The following is a 17,814-nucleotide window of genomic DNA, read 5'->3' as shown; positions in this document are numbered from 1 at the left end:
TTTTATACTGATACTACAGGTGATTTGTCCAGCCCGTCCTTTGTGCCAACTCAATGTAGGCCTTTTGTCCAATGCCCTGCAGTAACCATAGGAACTAAGTATTATTTAATTGAATACTCTCGAAAGCAGACCATCTCTTACTTCCTGAAACCTTAAATCCAGCTGTAACTTCAATGTTAAAAAAGAAAATACATCCTAAAACATGTAATACACCAAACACTACATTATGTGCATGTAAAACTGCACAATCAACACAACATAATACAGCACATGGAAAATATCCAATTACAATTGCAATGCACAAATGTTTTTGAGCTATTTTGCTGTTATCACAGACTTATCTTAGCCACAGGGGAATAAAGAGAACAGAAATGAATCATGAAAAAATGTGTCTGGCTCATAATTGTTGCAAAAATATCCAAATTACCAAAAACATGTTGCCAGGGTATCATGGGATCATGGCCTTTTCTGGAATATCTAGTTTAAATCCCTCCAGCTCGACGATATGGAACATTTATCACTTTGTCCCCAGTCATCTCAAACTGCCGCAGAGCTCAGTTTGGACTGAACGCGAAACATTCATGGGAACCAGCTCTTCCTGCCGCTTTGGGATCGGTGCCAAAGCGCAGAGTTTTCTCAAGAGGCTGTTTGGCCGCTCCACCGGGCTGTGAAGATCGTCTATGACTGAAGAAAAGAAGAGAAACTAAGCGTGAATCCGTTGAGTAATCGGCCTTGTAACAGTTACGACTGAGAGAGAGGAAGCTGGAGACGGACTGATAAGACACATAATATATAATGTGGTTTTCCACCCCAACTGCCAACCTCTCGCACAGTGGCTCTGTGTGCGGCCGTCTGCTGATAAGTCGCTCACATGAGTAATCTTTGCCTCCCTAAATTTGGATCGAACCAACGTTATATCCCCCCCCCCCCCCAGCATTCTGCAGATAACTGTGTCTCCAATCAGGGAGTCGAGATACCCAAGTTCAGAGGTCAGCCACAAAGACTGGCACATGAAATACAATGTAGAGAAGACAGAGGGTCCTGTGGGTCATTTGTGTGACTGAGTGGAATTCTGGAGCGATCCATGACATTGATCTGCGAGTCCAATTCCTCACATTCTCCATAGAAAGAGGAGCCGGTGGACAACAGAGCGACACAGAAGTCAAGATCCAGTACTGCAGTCTTTCCTGCTGAATCATAGCGGGGGTGAGGATGACTGGAAGTCATGCACCGTGCTCTGACTGAGAAAAACAAACCGAATAAATGTGGCTTTAGCAGGAACCATGGGAACAAGCAGAGCACAATAAAAAAGAAAATACAGAGCTGGTCAAAATTGCAGTTTTCCGTCATCCATTTTTTCAAATTGTCATGGATGGCGGTGACCTTACTGCCATGCTTATACTCCGGCCACATCTTTCACCATTTACAAATTGAATGTCACGGGACACTGAGTGGATCACGACCATGTGATTTCAGTAATGTCAGAACAACACGGGCCTTTTGGATTCTTCAAAATGCTTTTTTAATGCCACAGTGTGCTGACGAGCTTCATTTCAAACGGAGTAGTGGAATGATGCAATCGCTTACATTTTCCACAAACAGTGAGATTTTGGGCTTAGAATAAGATTTAAGTAACGAATTGAGCATAGATTAAATAATACAGCAATGACACGGCAGCCTTGGTAAGATCTTAGAGGGAAATCCTTCCCTTTTCCACCGGCTCATTTCATTATTTTCTTCTCAACTCGAACCACAGACTGTCTTTACCCACATCACAGGCTATCTGTTGTGTATTTAGTGTATTCTACGGCACAGGGCTCGCTTTACCTCTATGCTGTCATCACTCTGTGTCCCGTCTGATTAAAGTGTGATGACAAGACAAGGGCTGTGAGGAGCTTAAAACTTATCCACACACAAACAAACAGACTGTGTTTACCTCCCCATCTCACTTTCAGCCCGTCTGTGTCCCCTGTTTGCTCGTCCTCCTTTGTGTTCCCCTCATATCTGATTTGAACACTTAATTCACAAGTATTATAACTGTAGTTACTGGCATCACGTGATCTTATCGTATGCTTAAAAAACTGTCATATATGCGCATGTACGTACTGTATGCTGGTGTAAAACAGGAGAGTTTGACATGAGTGGAGAGAGGGGCAGTCCGACTCGGACACGGCTGCAGTAGGAGGGGAGCTGATAAACAACTCTCAGTGGTCCGACAGACAGCGGCAATTCGCATGCTGACGACAGGACACGAGCTCTGACCCACCTTTGACCGACAACTGTCAGAACCTGCCACACAAGGCAGCAAATCCCGGTCAAACAGTGACGCGGATAAGGCCTTCCCACTGACCTACACGGAGCATCGGCTGCATCCACCGACTCACAGTCCAGCTGAATAACATCTGCTGTATGAGCTATTTATTCATCCTAATGGATTGTGGTTTGAGCCAAGATGAGTGAAATTGCACTGCAATCAAGTGAAAGACGTAACGGAATCTAATTGAAGGAAGGACGAGGGCCCATCTTTGGTCTTTCTGCTACAGTATCTGCAATGCCTCTTCATTTTACAGATCTTGCAGGAATTCATTTTGGGAGAAACATAAACACCACTTGAGCGCGCCGCATCTGCTTTAACACTCTCCTCTGTGGTGGCATGTGGATGGAGTTACTGTAACTCAATCACGTCTGCTCTCCGGACTCACGCCCCCTGGCCGAGGTCCTATCTATGGTGTTGGTCTGCACCCTCGCCGTCTGCCGCGCTCACGTGACGATAGGTGGAACATTAGCCGCCGTTCCAGATGTAACATTATTCAGCATCTCAGGGTTGAACGTTTGTTACGCGGCTCTCCCCGGAGAGCTCGGCTCCAAGCTCAATAACAAACGCAGTAAAGCTAACACTCCCGTGCCCACTCAGCCCACTGATTGTCAGTCTTTTACAAACATTGACATATAAGGGATGGGGGAGCGCCTGCACAGCTACTCAACACTTTTAACGAGAGTTCTCCTCTACAGGTCACCGCTCATATGATCAGAGTTAAGACCTAATGATTCTGTGAACACCACAGTTGCACAAAAGCAGATATCAGCTGCAAACAACAGAGCACTCATATCGGACGAAGAGGTACTTCTATGCAGCTCAGACTAAGAATGCACACTTTGATAAGCGAGGAGCCACGAAGCTCGAGCTCAGCTCACTTCACGGCTGCGATCATGTAACTGTCCCCTTTCATGTGTGCGTGTGGACATGAGCACAGTAGAGAGAGCCTCTGTTTTCATGCGAGTGTGAAAAAAACAACACGCAGAGGCGTCCAGGAAGTGTGGTGAAGAATAGAGAGTGGATGTTGACAGGGGGGGTTATCTGAGGTCAGACAGCTCCTAAGCTCCTCCACCGGCAAGATAATAAGAAGACAAGCGTGTGTTTCATCGAGTGCTGCCCATCCAGGAAGCCCAGGGTTCTCTGCGCAGATTGAGAAGTACATTTTTGACTTTTTACAGAAGTATGCGTTTGATGACTCATGTTGAAGTGTTATCAGGAACACATCAAAATCACTGTATTTGGAAATGATGACCGCAATATACACGGAGAAGAACCAGAGGGAGGAGGAGATAAGGTAGTCAATTCATACTTTTCAAATATTTACACTTTTGACCGCTCCCTATATTTCCTGGAATTCTAATCATTACAACACCCATATTTAGAGGACTAACCTCAGTGCATTCTTTCATGAACATATTAACAACATGGGCTGCAATCCCTGTTGAGGGTGGAACGCCATCTCACTCCCTCTGGAAATGAGTCACGTCAAACAGAGGAGAGCCCCAGATGCTATCTCTGACCGGCGGTGCGCTGGGCTCACCCACACCAACTCTCACACATACTGTGAGTCACGACCACCAGAGGGGAAAGACCACCGCTACACCGCACTGCAACATGTTTGTGTTTTTAATTGCCAAGGCTACGAAAAGATGAGTTTACAGCGAAATATTCCATTTTGGAAAAAGTCCAAAATAGCTTTCTCTCACTCTGCTGTATAGACATAAATGCATAAACGCTTGAACACAATGTGCTAAAAACAGCAAGTTATCTCAAATATGTTCTTATTGAACAATGTCTACTCTATGAAATGTATGTTGGATGTACTTCTGCTGAATATATAGATTCAGATTCTAGATTTACTCAGCAAGCAACAACAACAAAATTGAAGTTTAGTGTAATTTGTAATAACAGCAAAAAAAGGAAGCTGGAAACAGTGTCAGAGAGAAGAAGACAATAATCCTCAAAAGCACATAACTGCTTTCAGTTACCACGGCAGCCAAACAATGATCTGTCAGGTCACTACACATACAGCACGTTAGTAACTAAGGCAACCCATGCGCTATTACGCATGGCACGTCTATATTGGGAACCCTGGCCGTGGACCAGAGGGTCACTCCATGACGTAGCGACGCACGCAGGGCGTTGTTCTCCCATAATGAGACACTTTATAACAGCACGTCAGCCCTGGCATCAATCTAGTCTGAGAGCGACTTTTAGAACTGGGACTACCGCTGTTGGACTCTTTTGGGAAAACTTGCTTTTGTTTCTTGCGAGCCTGACACTTTTTTTTTTGTGGAAATACAAGCTCACCGCTCTCAGTAAGTGGATTTCTTTTTAACTTTCTCGTATTCAGCTGCGCTCAGTCTGTGCCGGCGATTCAATGAGGAAACGCGCTTTTCGCTGGGATACCCGCCGCTCCATTACGCGCACAGACAGGACGGCTGAGCTGTCACCGCAAATAACATGCTTAATTGGTCGCTAAGAAATCATTTCTTTCTATTAATAAAAGTAAATAATACGGGATTTTACATTGCTACCTTATTTTGAAATTCTTGTTATTGCTTTTTAATATCCTGTCCTCATTGTTTCCATTTTGTAGATGACAAACCGGCATTTTAAAGCCATCTTAAAGGAACAGGGGGTTTTGCAGCGAAAGAGGGACGCAAATTGGAAAGACTGCAGCTTTTTTTTAGGCATTTGTCAGAGTAAATAAAAACAAGAAACGTGAGATCAGCTTCAAAGTTGAATCTTAAAAGTAAATCAAATGTGTAGAATACCAACAGTGGCTGTATCTTCCACGTGACGTTATTACCGTTAATGGAGCCTACACGCTGCCAGCCGATGAAGTTTCTCTAAAGGCTGTCCGCGTTGAACGTGCTGCAGCGACACACCCATGTCCCCCCGATCAGACATCCACACAGGCGCGCGCACGCACGCACACTCAGATCCTGACAGAGACCGTCTCCTCTTCTCATTACTGCCCAGACCGCCTGCAAAGATGCTGCTCCTTCTCCTGGGAATCGTCCTCCTGCACGTCGCTGGTCTGGTCCTCCTGTTGGTGTCAACAATTGTCAGCGTGAGTAAAACTGTCTTCATGTTTCTTTCGTTCTTTGATCAGATGAATTTAATCTTAAAGATTAAACATAAATGGACGCAAAACTCCATATTGACACGTACTGATGTATTCTACCTGCAGGTAAGATCGAGCATGCGCTTTTTCTTTTAAGATACACTTCATTGTTGCGTTTTAGGAATTTGAATATGCCAGTGAAACGGATTGGTTTGGTGCTGCTCTTCACACATTACTGACCGAGTTGTTTGTTGTTGACATCAGGTTTGGACGTCAGGTGAAACTGGCACCTCAGACCTCTGGACAAACTGCACTACTGCCAATGGAGGATACCACTGTGACCCGGCAACAACTGGAGGTCAGACCCCTGTCTGATAATTCACAGTTTTCCTTTAAAACAGAAATTTATGTAGAATACAATGGCCACTGTTGGACATTTTAATCACTGCTCTGCTGTGAAGCTGCAACAAATCTCATTATTTGCTCCCCTTTCATGTTTTGCTTTGGGCGAAACGGTCACAAGTTTAAAGCACTCACACTGTTATTAATGAGGGACTTGAACTTTGTGAAATGACTTGCTGAAATCCAACATTCGCCTCTGGGACTCTGGTGCCATCTAGGGCAGAGAATGTGGCATTGCTGTTTGGAACTGCCAGCTGATAGGCTGCAGCTGTATAAATAGTCGTGGTGTGATGTCCATATTCAGGTCCCGCGTTAGATGGGATTCCACGGTTGACGGGAGCTCGGGAGTTGTGGAGGAATCAGGGTGGGGCCGCAGAGAGTATTTAAAGTTCCAGATCTGTGTGTGTGTGTGTGTGTGTGTGTGTGTGTGTGTGTGTGTGTGTGCATGCCTGTGACAGTATCGTAAAAGCGGGGAGACCTTGGACTACCTCCTGTAGAACATAGCATCCTGATGGTGGGTGACGCCCAGCGACGGCTCACAGTGTCCAGTGTTACTTTGCAGGGATCATCGGGACAATTTAACGCAGCTGCAGCGTTACAGATTCATCAAGACAGTCACCTCCACATGTTTGATTGACTTTGACAAGATATGTGGGGACATATAGAGTCCATTGTTTTTAAAGACCCCTACCTAATAACAGTCCCATTGTCCTAATATCTATAATTTAGCAACAACTTCATGGTGAGATGAACTGTTGAGCAGCTCTATGTTTTGCTACTAAATGTGCCATCACAGTGGAGCCGCCGGGTGATGTCATCGGTCTAGAATGAGCCGCGCTCGGCCAGTGTGTGTGTGTGTGTGTGTGTGTGTGTGTGTGTGTTTTGTCCGGGCTGCAGCGCCTGCACGCTCTGCCAGGTAGCTCCATGGCACAGCCGGTCTGTTTGACTCGCTTTCATTAGCGCCACTGACGCACAGTGTTTATTTAAGAGGGCGCGCGTCCGGGCTCTGGCTTTGAGAGATGGAAGATAGTGGGGCTGTTCTCACGTGGGTGCCAATTCCTGCCTTCAATGGAGCCTTTTTGAAGCGTTGCTGAGCAATCAAGTTCCTTCTGAATGAATCATAATCACAGTCATTTTGAGGGCATTTCTGATACTTTGAGTTGGTTGCCTTGGCTCCATTTGGTTTTGATGATGCCCGAGTGAGAGATACTCATGTCACAGTTATCACATGCTGGGCTCGAGTTAAACACCACTTCCTTACAGCTGGGAAAATGACTTCATAGAATTTACTCGCTCTAAAATGAGCTATTGAGGAAGCATGTCTTTGGCCTCCAGGCAGGCATACAATACATAAACACAACGAAATTCTACAGCAGTTTATATTCTACTTTCAGCACCTTGAGTTACTGGGTCGCAGAATAGAAGGCAGCAAAAAAACATCAACAGCTAGTTTCCCGTTTGGTGACACAGTGAAAGTCTACAGTATAAGCATTGTAATACCACAGTAATAAACCAAGGCATTCAAAACACATTTTTGAACATGAGTCACAGTTGCTTATCAGTGACATTCTGAGCCCTGAACCGCACCTCATGTCGCTGTTTCCTGCTGTTGGTCAGGGAAGGAAGGAAGGAAGGAAGGAAAAGATGCGTGTTTATCCGAAAGCAGTGATGTATTGTCGGTATTTATAGGGCAGGGATGGAACATTTCACCCGTTTCTCACAGTGTTATTACACATATATCTGAAAACAGGATCATCATAATGGAATCTAAATGTTGCTCTGGCTGCATCTTGCGGATGGAGAATTTGCAGCGTGTCATGTTTCCTCCCATATCGCCCCCCTAGCCAATGATCATCAGGACAAACTGTAGCTCTGTTATTGTAGGTAACCTGACTCGGTCCTGGTAACGCCGTGCAATGATTCAGGATACCCTTTCCCTTTAAATCCATCAGATTCTCCAGGAGAACTGCATGATTCTTAGTGAACGTCCACAGAAAGTAACAACTACAGGGCGATGACATGTTTTCATGTTAGCCTACAGCGTTCAAACGTGGTCGATCAAAGTAAGCCGGCCAATTACTTTATCACCCTTTTTGTTGCATGAGCTGTAATAAATTATGCATCATGCTTTTTCCCCCCCAATGTTGCAAGTGCCCCCCCCCCCCCATTAAGCCACAACATTCAAATGAAGCAAGAGAATCTTGAACCGCAGGCACTTGAGAACTTTGGAGGTACCACATCGGAGATTTGACGGTCAAGAGCTCGGCAGTGGTGTGCATTCAAATGGCGCAATACCGAAATCCCACTTATTGTTTTATGGGCTTGTCTGGAATATTTGCTGACGCAACGGGTAGGACAATTGGGTGAACTTATGCGGTGGCTGCAAATGCACAAGCAAACTTTAAGGCCCTTGTGACACGGCGGCGTTTAATGACGCGAGAATACGACAGTAAAAGCAGACGCGGCTAAAGAGAAGAGTTCTAGAGACGCTGGGAGGGGAAGAGCGAGTGCTCGAGAAACTCGAGAGGGCAGGCAGCATGGATAACCCTCAGACAAGAAATAGACCATGCTTGGGAATCCTTGGATTCCTGGCATGGTGGCACGAAAGAAGCACGGACACAAGCACACGACCACGCTCTCGCATATAAAGCACAGTTGAGATGGTCTTCCCTCTTCAGTACAGGTGTCTAATGGGTTAATGGGGCTTCTAGCATGCCGGCCTTGGAGGACTGGCAGTCGCGATCGATGTGGTACATTTAGTCATAGGTCCTGCAGTGAGGGGGGCGCGCAGAGCTTTTAGGAACAGGATACCTGGCTTTCATTGTTATGGATCCATTACACATTCCCAGAAGGAAACATTACGATTCAGCCGGCACAGGAGCAGCAGGCTTTGGCATTTGTTTTTCTTGTTGTATTTCTTTCCTTCTCATGTGCTTGTTAGGTCCATGTTATATATAAATGATGCTTCAGATAATGATGAATGTGGTTCAGTTATTGACAACACTCTTCTTTCACTCCCCCCCTCCCCCCCTGCAGAGTGGATTCAGGCGGTCCAGGCCCTCATGATCCTGTCCATCATCTTCAGCTGCCTGGCTCTCTTCCTCTTCTTCTGCCAGCTCTTCACTCTGCAGAAGGGCGGACGCTTCTTCCTCACTGGAACCTTCCAGATCCTTGCCAGTGAGTTGAATCCCCCCTTTGACACTTCTGCACAAATCCATCAATATCAGATTGACATAATACTGGATCTTTGCTGGTATCAAAGTCAAATGTAGAAAGGGATTCATATTGGATCCGGTAAGTTTAGGGGTGCATTTTCACCATTTAAACATCTTTGGTGAATCGATTGATCATAAAGATCATGTCCGAAAATTATGAAAATTACTTGTTTCGATCAACTGATTATTGACCAAAAGGCATGCTTATTGTCAATAATATAGAACAGAGAGCAACGCAGCAAAACCTCACATTTGAGAAGTTGTAAAGTTGCTTGACAAACTGAAAATTGACTCAATGACTCAATGACTAATCAGCACAGTAAAAGCAGTCGGAAAACACACCACTCACGCAAATCCTCCTCTTGCACGGATTTTCACGACCACGCCTTAATAATCGTTTTCTTAATTAGCACTTTGGTACTTTACATTATTGTGGCTATAGTTTCCACCAAGCTGACAAACAAGTATATTTTAGTATTTATTTCAAGGCCCATTCAGGCGAGCAGCCCTTCTAACACTGCTTGCCTACTTCCTAATGACCTTGTCTAGCGATCGCAGACGATCGCAGACGATCGCAGACGATCCCACTGCATCTACTGCGGCAGAGAATTTGATTAAGCGAGTCTGAGCCAGTAGCTAATGGTTTAATGCTCCACTCGTCTATTGTACTTGGTCCCCTTTGGCCGGAGAGCGGCTCCACTGCCCATTGTGTCCTCGCTTGGCAGCCCTTTTCCTACATCCCTCTCTGTCTCATCGCTCTCTGTACTGTGCCAGCGCTTTGCCTAGCACCCAGGTGCCCACTCAGCCAAACAGGAATGACACTGGGCGCACCGCCATGTTGACATGTCAGGAAGGCCCGGCAGCGCTGACAAAACACGTCGGACCGGGGGAGGCGGGCAGAGCAGGAGCCGCTCGGCTCGGAGATCAATAAGCGTGAGACGCTGTGATGTATTGTGGAGGGATGCCTTCTGGGAAACACTGACCTGCTCGCCTCCTCTGCCAGACAGGGTTCAAGACAGAGAGCAACATGATCTGATAATTGAACAAGATGATGGCCAGCGTTGTTCAGTGTTTTCTGGCTTGTTCCCTTCAGGTTTGTTCGTGATGAGCGGAGCCATCATCTACACGGTGATGAGTCCGCAGTGGGTGCCGGGGACCGACGCCTTCGGCTACTCCTACATCCTGGCGTGGGTGGCCTTCCCTCTGGCGCTGATCAGCGGACTCATCTATGTCATCTTGAGGAAGCGAGAATGAGCCGTCACTCCATCCCAGTGTTCCCAGTAACCCGCGTCATCAGTCCCACTCTGAAGTAAAAAAAAAAGTTTTGATGCCTGAGTTCCAATGGCCCCTGGAGCCACCAGACCAACACAACCAGATCACAGCGAGGGGGGGAGGGTGGTAATCCCAAAAATCAACAAGCAAACCAACACAAAACAACCAATACTGTCTCAGTTAAAAGATGTATATAGTATCTATGGTTTAAAACCTATTTATAACACTTTTTACATATATGTACATAGTTGTTGTGTTGCTCTGTCAATGGATACGTGTATGAGCTTTGTTTTCGCTGATTAAGTGCCTCAATGTTTGTTTGTAATGATGACATAATCAGATGCTATTGTTGTTGCGTTTCCTTTTTTTTGTTTTGGTAATTGCCAAAGAATTATAAAAAAAAAAAAGAAGCAAAAAAGTTACTTCAAGTATTTTAACCAAAGTGCATGTATAGAAATATAAGGGTTAGAAGGAGAGATTTTGCGATGGGCTTGCTTTACAAAACGAGTGGTAACATCCCTGGATGTAGCATAGCCAGGATATATAGATTTAGTCCTTTTCTATTTTGTGAATTTTCAAGTTTCAGTGTTTTTATTTTCAGTATATTTCTATTTCTATCAACAAAAGACGGTGCTATGTATTCATCATTCCTATTACTGATAGCAATCATTGACAACGGAGTTACCTTGTTCTTGTTTAGAGTCAAACGGCCATTCATTAAAGTGGGAATCAGACAGAGGTACACCTGTACGTACAGTGCCTGCTTCTGTAGGGAACACAGTCTATTTCACATTGCAGTGTCTGATTTCTCTTCGTCAGCTACTGTAAAACGAGTAACTGAGTTTGGGCTGGTGCACTGATGAAATCCAAATAGAATGTCAGTATTATTCTGCGAGTTTGTGGAAGAGGTGGATTACAGTGAAATGACTTCATAGAGGCTTTATTTGAACTCCGTGTTCCTTAATTGTACCCTCATTCTGATGTTTGTGTTCACCTGGCTGTTAAAGTCTCAAGAAGCCAAAAACCATAAAGAAGATAACACTGTGGGGCGCTATAGCCTAAGAAATAAAGTACACATTTGATATGATACCAGAAAAGAAATGCCACTGAGTTGAAGCCATATAAGATAATATCAGATGATAGGAAAACGTATGTCGTATTAACTCTATGTGATGAAAAGGACAGAGAGGGTTTGCAGTGATGACACAAATTGTCTGTTTCAAATACTTGAAGTTTGACATGCTGCCGCCTCTGCCCACTGACGTTTTTCTCTTATTCTGTGTAAAACGTTGTTCGTGTGTTGCGCCATAACAAGACGGTGATGAGAATCTAGCCTAAAACACTCACTTACTCAATAAAACTTACTCTCACGTGATCTAATACTGTGTATTCCACTGCTACAAGGGACTGGATTCACGCTAACACTTGATGCATGCAGAATTACGAGCTATTTTCTCGTCTGTCTTCCCGTGAACTCGCACATCTCTGGGCTGCAAAAAGCATCATGTGGGGACGGGGGACGGGGGGGGGGGGGGGAGAGACCTTAGTGACAGCGAATTCTGAAGCATCCTGATTCACATGCTATGAGATGAAACAAAGATGTCAGAGACAAGCGCAGCGTGCAGTCTGTCAAATTCCTGTGTGCAGTCCACAGTGTTACAGTGTGGCCATCGTACTCCGCAGTAGATCAAATAAGCTGCCTTGTGCCTTGTGCATGTGGTTGCAAATGCTGTTATGTGACTTGTCACACACACACACTGGGGGGGGGGCGCAAAGGTATAGCGGTTGTCACCCCGACACCAGTCATTCAAAACACGCAGCTAGTGTTTCAGTGTCATCGGTGTCTCTCTCAGCATCAGAATCAGGAGGCCTTGGTGTCTTGAACACTGTAAGCAACGGTCTGTCTCCTGTGACATCCTCCCGAGACAGAGCTGTGCTGTGGTGGAATTAAAGCATTTAATTCAGAGCTTACACGAGCTGGTCTGCTGTGGGTTTTTTCTCTTGTTTTTTTTAAGCATGATGCTCATTATCGGGTTCAGTTAGAAGAGATCACCTCTAATGACAGCTGCCCTTCTATTTTGTGCAAAGCGACAAGAGTTCAAATGTCTACGCCATGTTTACACCCAAACTTCCAAATGCTCTTGATATTACCAAAGCTACTTTGAGTTTAAAACATTAAAGGAGGTTTCTTACCACCACGATGGAGCTGGTTTCATGTCTTTTGATAACACTACACACACACAATCTATCTTTGGAGAGGCGAAAACCTTCCTGTTATAGTGATGGAGGACTCATCTGTCACACGACCTGTGCTGACAGATGACTGTTTGTGACGATATCTATTCCTTCTATAAAGACAACAGCCAGCCCATAACAAGCGCTTCGGCACCGAGCTGATGATAGGCATCGAAATCTCCAGCATCGAGAGAGAACTCTCAGGAGGAGGATTCTCGTTGCAGGGCTGAGAGGACACCGCCTCCCACTGCCTCCCCCCCCCCCCCCCCCCCCCCCCCTTCACATACTAGCACTGGGTGAAATGGGGACACTGCATTCTGGTCTGCGTGTTTGTGTAAGTTACTGTAGCTTTGAGCGTCTGACAAGGTCTGCAAATGTATCATTTTTGTGGGTATAAAAGTACAATTCCAATCTATAACATCTTTATTTTATTTATTATCATTTTATCATATTATATATATTTATCTTAAAAATATATATATATATATATATATATATATATTTATCTTTAACAAAAAAAAAATATATATATATATATATATATATATATTTATCTTTTAAAAAAAAATATATATATATATATATATATTTATCTTAAAAAAAAAATATATATATATATATATATATATATATAAATATATATATAAAACCTTTAGGTAGTTTACTATGTATTGCGCAATACCGCCATCTGGTGGACACATATGATAACAGCAACACAATTCTTATATCACACTTAGTTGGCAAACACTGCCTCTATGTGGTGACATATGAGCACTACAGCTGCATCTTCTGTCTGATCTATATGATATTCTGGAGAGTGGAAAGGCTCAATGTCTCCCTCGGGCTCAGCAGATAATTCTTTCTTATTAAAATGTGCTCGACCTCATTAATTCTGTATATGATCATTACGCATTGTCTAGAACTCAGCGTGTTTGCGAGGGTGTACACGCCGTGCCATTAGTATGCACGCATGTGATATAGAGAGGTGATTTCTCCTACTTGTCTGCTCTCTATTACCCTTCAGTCAGTCTAATGGATGCTCCTCCTCCGGAGCCATTATGAAGGCTTTTATGGCACAACACATCATTAGAGGTAAAGGCGGAGACATTCTACATTTGATGAACGATTTGATGAATTCAGACAAAACACAATAACATCGCCGTGTTTCTAAATAATAGAGAATGGGGTGCAGAAGAGGGTCGGACTGCTGTAAAAAAAAAAACCCTGATCCATCGGCTATCAGCAATGCTTTGCTTCAACTTAGAAATAATTAAAACGTTTAAATTTGGAAGAGGAGATGTTTACCGACACATTTTCACCAGCTGGCCAATGTGCAGCTCCAGTGGAGCACCAGAAGGCCAGTTCAGATCAGGTGAGTTGACTGTGAATGAAATAAAGATGGGCGACCGATGAAAGGAAACACCAACACAGCGTTTTATGGACTTTGTGAGATCCGGCCGATACTGTATTACGGAGCAGGAGGGCCGACCGCTTTTATTCCAAAGCATCTTCCCTGATTTGATGTTTAGATGACGGTCGTAGAGAGCGCTGTCCAACACAACATCTCCCCTCGGTGTTCATTTGGGCTGAGATCTGAAATGATTCACATCATTTCCAGAACCACAATCAGAATCACCTTTACTGGAAAAGTATGCACAGACTAGGAATTTGACTATTTTTTGACTTTTCTGCATCTCTCTCAGTTTACTGACACAGAAACAGACTTCACAACTAGCGACCAGGACAACAAAGCTGGTCCAATAAAGACAAAGAACATGCAGGACTGTTATGTGCACAAGCAGTGAAAAAACAAGACAAAAATACTGTTTGTCACCCGTCTGTATCTCGCTTATTTACCAAAATGTTGACCTCACTCTCACCGCTTGAACTTGTAGAAAATCTCCGCCATTTTTACATCTGATGTATCCTGAATGTATACTGAAATAAATATAAAAAAAATGAAGAAACAAGCGCAATGCCCTTTCACCTGTTCTTTGAAATCAAGACATTTCTAAACTGAACCTCTGCCACACTCGTACTCTTATATATGCATCGACACGCAATCACAGCGACTACAAACGTGCGGCGGCGGTGGTGACAAAGCAGACAGACACCCAGACATATCCATCACGCCATCCTGACCCTACACCCGTCTGGATGACTCGCCCGGTCCCCGTCGCGTTGAGATGATGACAGATAAAGATGCTGTCATAGCTTCTCGTTTGACTGAACCACCACCTGGGGTTTTTTGACAGTTAAATGAACCTCATAAACTCCGGCCTTCAGCCACTATTTTCTCAAGCAGCATTTTTGCATGCAGTACAAATGACTTAAAAAGAAGAAAGCACAAACTCTGTATCTATCAAGTATTGATTGACATGCATTATTACCTTCGTGCTTAATAGGTGTCTGGGGGTTCCACACATCATTGTTTTGCCATCACAGGGTCAAGGACAAGCTTTTAAAACAATCACTTTTCCCATTAATGCCTTAAAAACTCCCCCTGTCTCGTCTCATCCCACCCAATGTCACCATCACGTCCTGCAACCCCCCTTGTCTTTTTTACTTCGAGCCTACTGGGAGGTCACATTTTGTCATTTCTGGAACACATTGAAGTGGGGTGCAAACAGAAGGTCCACCTTAATCTATCACAGCTCCTCCAAAGGGTGCAGGGGTGAACAGTGACAGGCACAAAATCGCAGAGCCGGTGGGGAGGAGGGCAACAGACGCAATTAAGGCTCATGAAATGCAAATGCTTTGTGCGAGGGGCTGGGGAGGAGGGCCGGGTCTCTGCTAGTTCTGCTGCCATCTGCTTGCCATCACCACCAGTGGAGGAACCTCTGGGTCTCGGTAATTTGTAGCTTTAATAATTTTCTCTCTCAGCTGCAGGAAAGAAAAGAAAAAAAACAGGGAGATGGCGACGAGGACGTGCAGCTGAGATTAGACTTCGATTAGCTGGTCCGATCACACGGAGATCTGACCTCTTACACTTCAGCGCGGGCATACAAACGCACTAGCCCGTTCACACGCGAGCACGCAGCCGATACACACACTCAGTCCCACTCTCGCCTCCACCACCACACAATACCTCGCCTACACGCCATCAAAGCTGACCCTGATCCACGGTGTACTTCTGGCTGAGTGGGTCCATAAATCCCTGAGGGTGTCGGGAGGTTATTTAGGAACATGATCCCCGGCCGCTGAGGGACGAGCCGTAACCCCCCCAAATGCAGATTCGGGCCCTAACTCTCCCTGGAGCCCTGGAGGGTCAAAGTGGACACAGTGTGTGTGTTGTTTCTCTTCTCCCCCCCCCCCCCCCCCCCCAATGACACTGCCATTCATTTGTCATGTGAAAAAAAGAAGGGCCTTACTGAAACAACAGACACAACACTTGCTCATACCCACCACACCAACCCACTCCCAAGGTCAAGACTGCGCCAGTGGTCAGTGCCACACATACCTGACCCTTGACCCACGGGGAGTCCATTATGCTCGGGGGACAAAGCGGAGATTGGCAGCCGATGTAGTCGGGGACTAAATCAACTTCAGCTTCTGCCATACATCAAAATCACTTCCACCAACATGCACTCGCACTGAGGGCCGAATCATTTCATCGGCAATGAAAAGAGCGGAGAAGATGAAGCGGAGCGCCGGACGCGGCACAATCGAGACGGACGGGAGCTTTTGTGGGAGATTTGGAGCAAGGCAGTGGTGTGGAAGTGTGCCTCTCAGTGTTTGAGCGATGACTTAAACACCAGTGAGTGCACCTTTCATAGCTGGGGAGCGTCAGTGAACATATCAGAGCTCCCTCTCTGCCTCATGAAACCAAAGTGGCACTTGTAACACGGCAGGATTTTATTGAAAGATCATTGTTTTTCAGGCTGAGCCAGCAGGAGATCCCGCAGTGTGGATCCACCCAACGCGGATCATATGTGCCGCTGCATAAATGAACACGCATGATCAAAGCACGCGCGCTCCCATTCGAATGACAGCCGCTCTAAAAAGGGGCGCAATAGAAATCCCTCAGCTCTATATGGAGCAAATAACACGGATGTGCCGTTGTAATTACAGCATTTAATACTCACGCCATCACACAGAGGACACAGAAATGGCTGCAAAACTGCAAGCTGGAGCGGAGGAGAAAGTTCCAGGCCTGGCGTGCAGCAGAGTGAACAAGGCTGCTTTTTAATCTCTGCAGACGCACAGACACACAGATGGCTCTCCTGAGGTCCAGTAAAGCTCCGCACTGGTCGGATGGGCGGCAGTAAAAAGCTCTCTGAATGGTGTCGATGAAGCCTCGTAAATTCCCCCAGGCTACAACAGGACCCCCTATGGGCATGGAGTACACAGCAGCCAAGTTATTTGGAGCTGTGCTGCATCTTAAACGTTGACAGCAGACGGCTACGTGAGACAGAGATAGAAGTTGTGGGATGACAACGAATTAGAAGATCAAATCCCTCTCAGTGTGCATCTCTTCAGCACGGAGCAGCACGACGCCACGCAGGCCTCCAGCTCTGCAAAGCTCAGCAAGATGCCTGGCGCCTTCAGTGAGCCTGGACACATCACAGATGGTGTTCGTTTCAGCCGCCTGTTTGGCACACTCCTATTGAAATTGAATGTAGTAATCGAAGAGGAAAGGCCTCCAATTAAATGTCCATAATAACATTCTGTTGATGATAAATGTGTCTCAGTGCCAAGAACGAGCTCTGCTGCCACTATCTGGACAGCGAGTGTGAGAGCACCGAGTCTCTTCTTTCTTCTGCAGTGACTGAACTGCATGAGCAGCCCAAACAAAGCGTGTCCTAGAACTCCTAAAGGCCCCCCCGAGATGAATACCCAAATGATTTATTTACAGCTCTGAAAGGCGCATATTCAACTCCTAATTATGATATCACTCTCCTTTTGAATAATTGAGCAGAACTAGAAAAAAAGGCTCTAAAAAGGAGACTAAAAAAACCATCCTGTCCTTAGAAACACAGAGATTCAGACCTAAATGCCAATGAAAGTGTGATTAGTAAACCTAATTAGTCTGCTACTTTCGCAGCTTTTGCGTGCCCTAAAAAAAACACCATGTACATGGAAGAGAGACGGGGTGATTAGCAGAACAAAGAGAACGCTGTAATCTTCTCTCAATGGAGTGTCAGCTATGGGCCCATGAGAAGATAGCAGGCCCGGGCTGATAGCAAGGGGACGGTCCGGCTGGTAAGTGCTCGTGTTAGCGGGGAACGCTGTGGATTCACAGGACAAAGGAGCAAAGATAAGGCAGGACACAGCGGCATGGATGTCCACCGCCAAGGCCATAC

The 17,814-nt window shown here is 45.4% G+C and overlaps 1 protein-coding gene across 2 annotated transcripts; it reads left to right on the top strand.

The window, feature by feature from the left end:
• Positions 1 to 4,505: 4,505 nt before the first annotated feature.
• pmp22b (peripheral myelin protein 22b) lies at positions 4,506 to 12,479 on the top strand. Of its 2 annotated transcripts, none has more exons than XM_079293062.1 (5): positions 4,506 to 4,635; positions 5,303 to 5,393; positions 5,652 to 5,745; positions 8,826 to 8,966; positions 10,098 to 12,479. In XM_079293062.1, exons 2-5 carry the CDS (start codon positions 5,316 to 5,318, stop codon positions 10,256 to 10,258), a joined length of 474 nt encoding a protein of 157 aa, XP_079149188.1. In that variant the 5' UTR covers positions 4,506 to 4,635; positions 5,303 to 5,315; the 3' UTR covers positions 10,259 to 12,479. The 2 variants fall into 2 exon arrangements, with proteins under 2 accessions (XP_079149188.1, XP_079149189.1); XM_079293063.1 differs by having other exon boundaries at positions 4,529 to 4,635; positions 5,298 to 5,393.
• The last annotated feature ends 5,335 nt before the right edge of the window (positions 12,480 to 17,814 follow it).

The sequence above is a fragment of the Melanostigma gelatinosum genome (assembly GCF_949748355.1).
Source record: "Melanostigma gelatinosum genome assembly, chromosome: 21".
In the NCBI taxonomy this organism is placed as follows: Eukaryota; Metazoa; Chordata; class Actinopteri; order Perciformes; family Zoarcidae; genus Melanostigma; species Melanostigma gelatinosum.
This window is presented reverse-complemented; position numbering and strand designations above follow the sequence as displayed.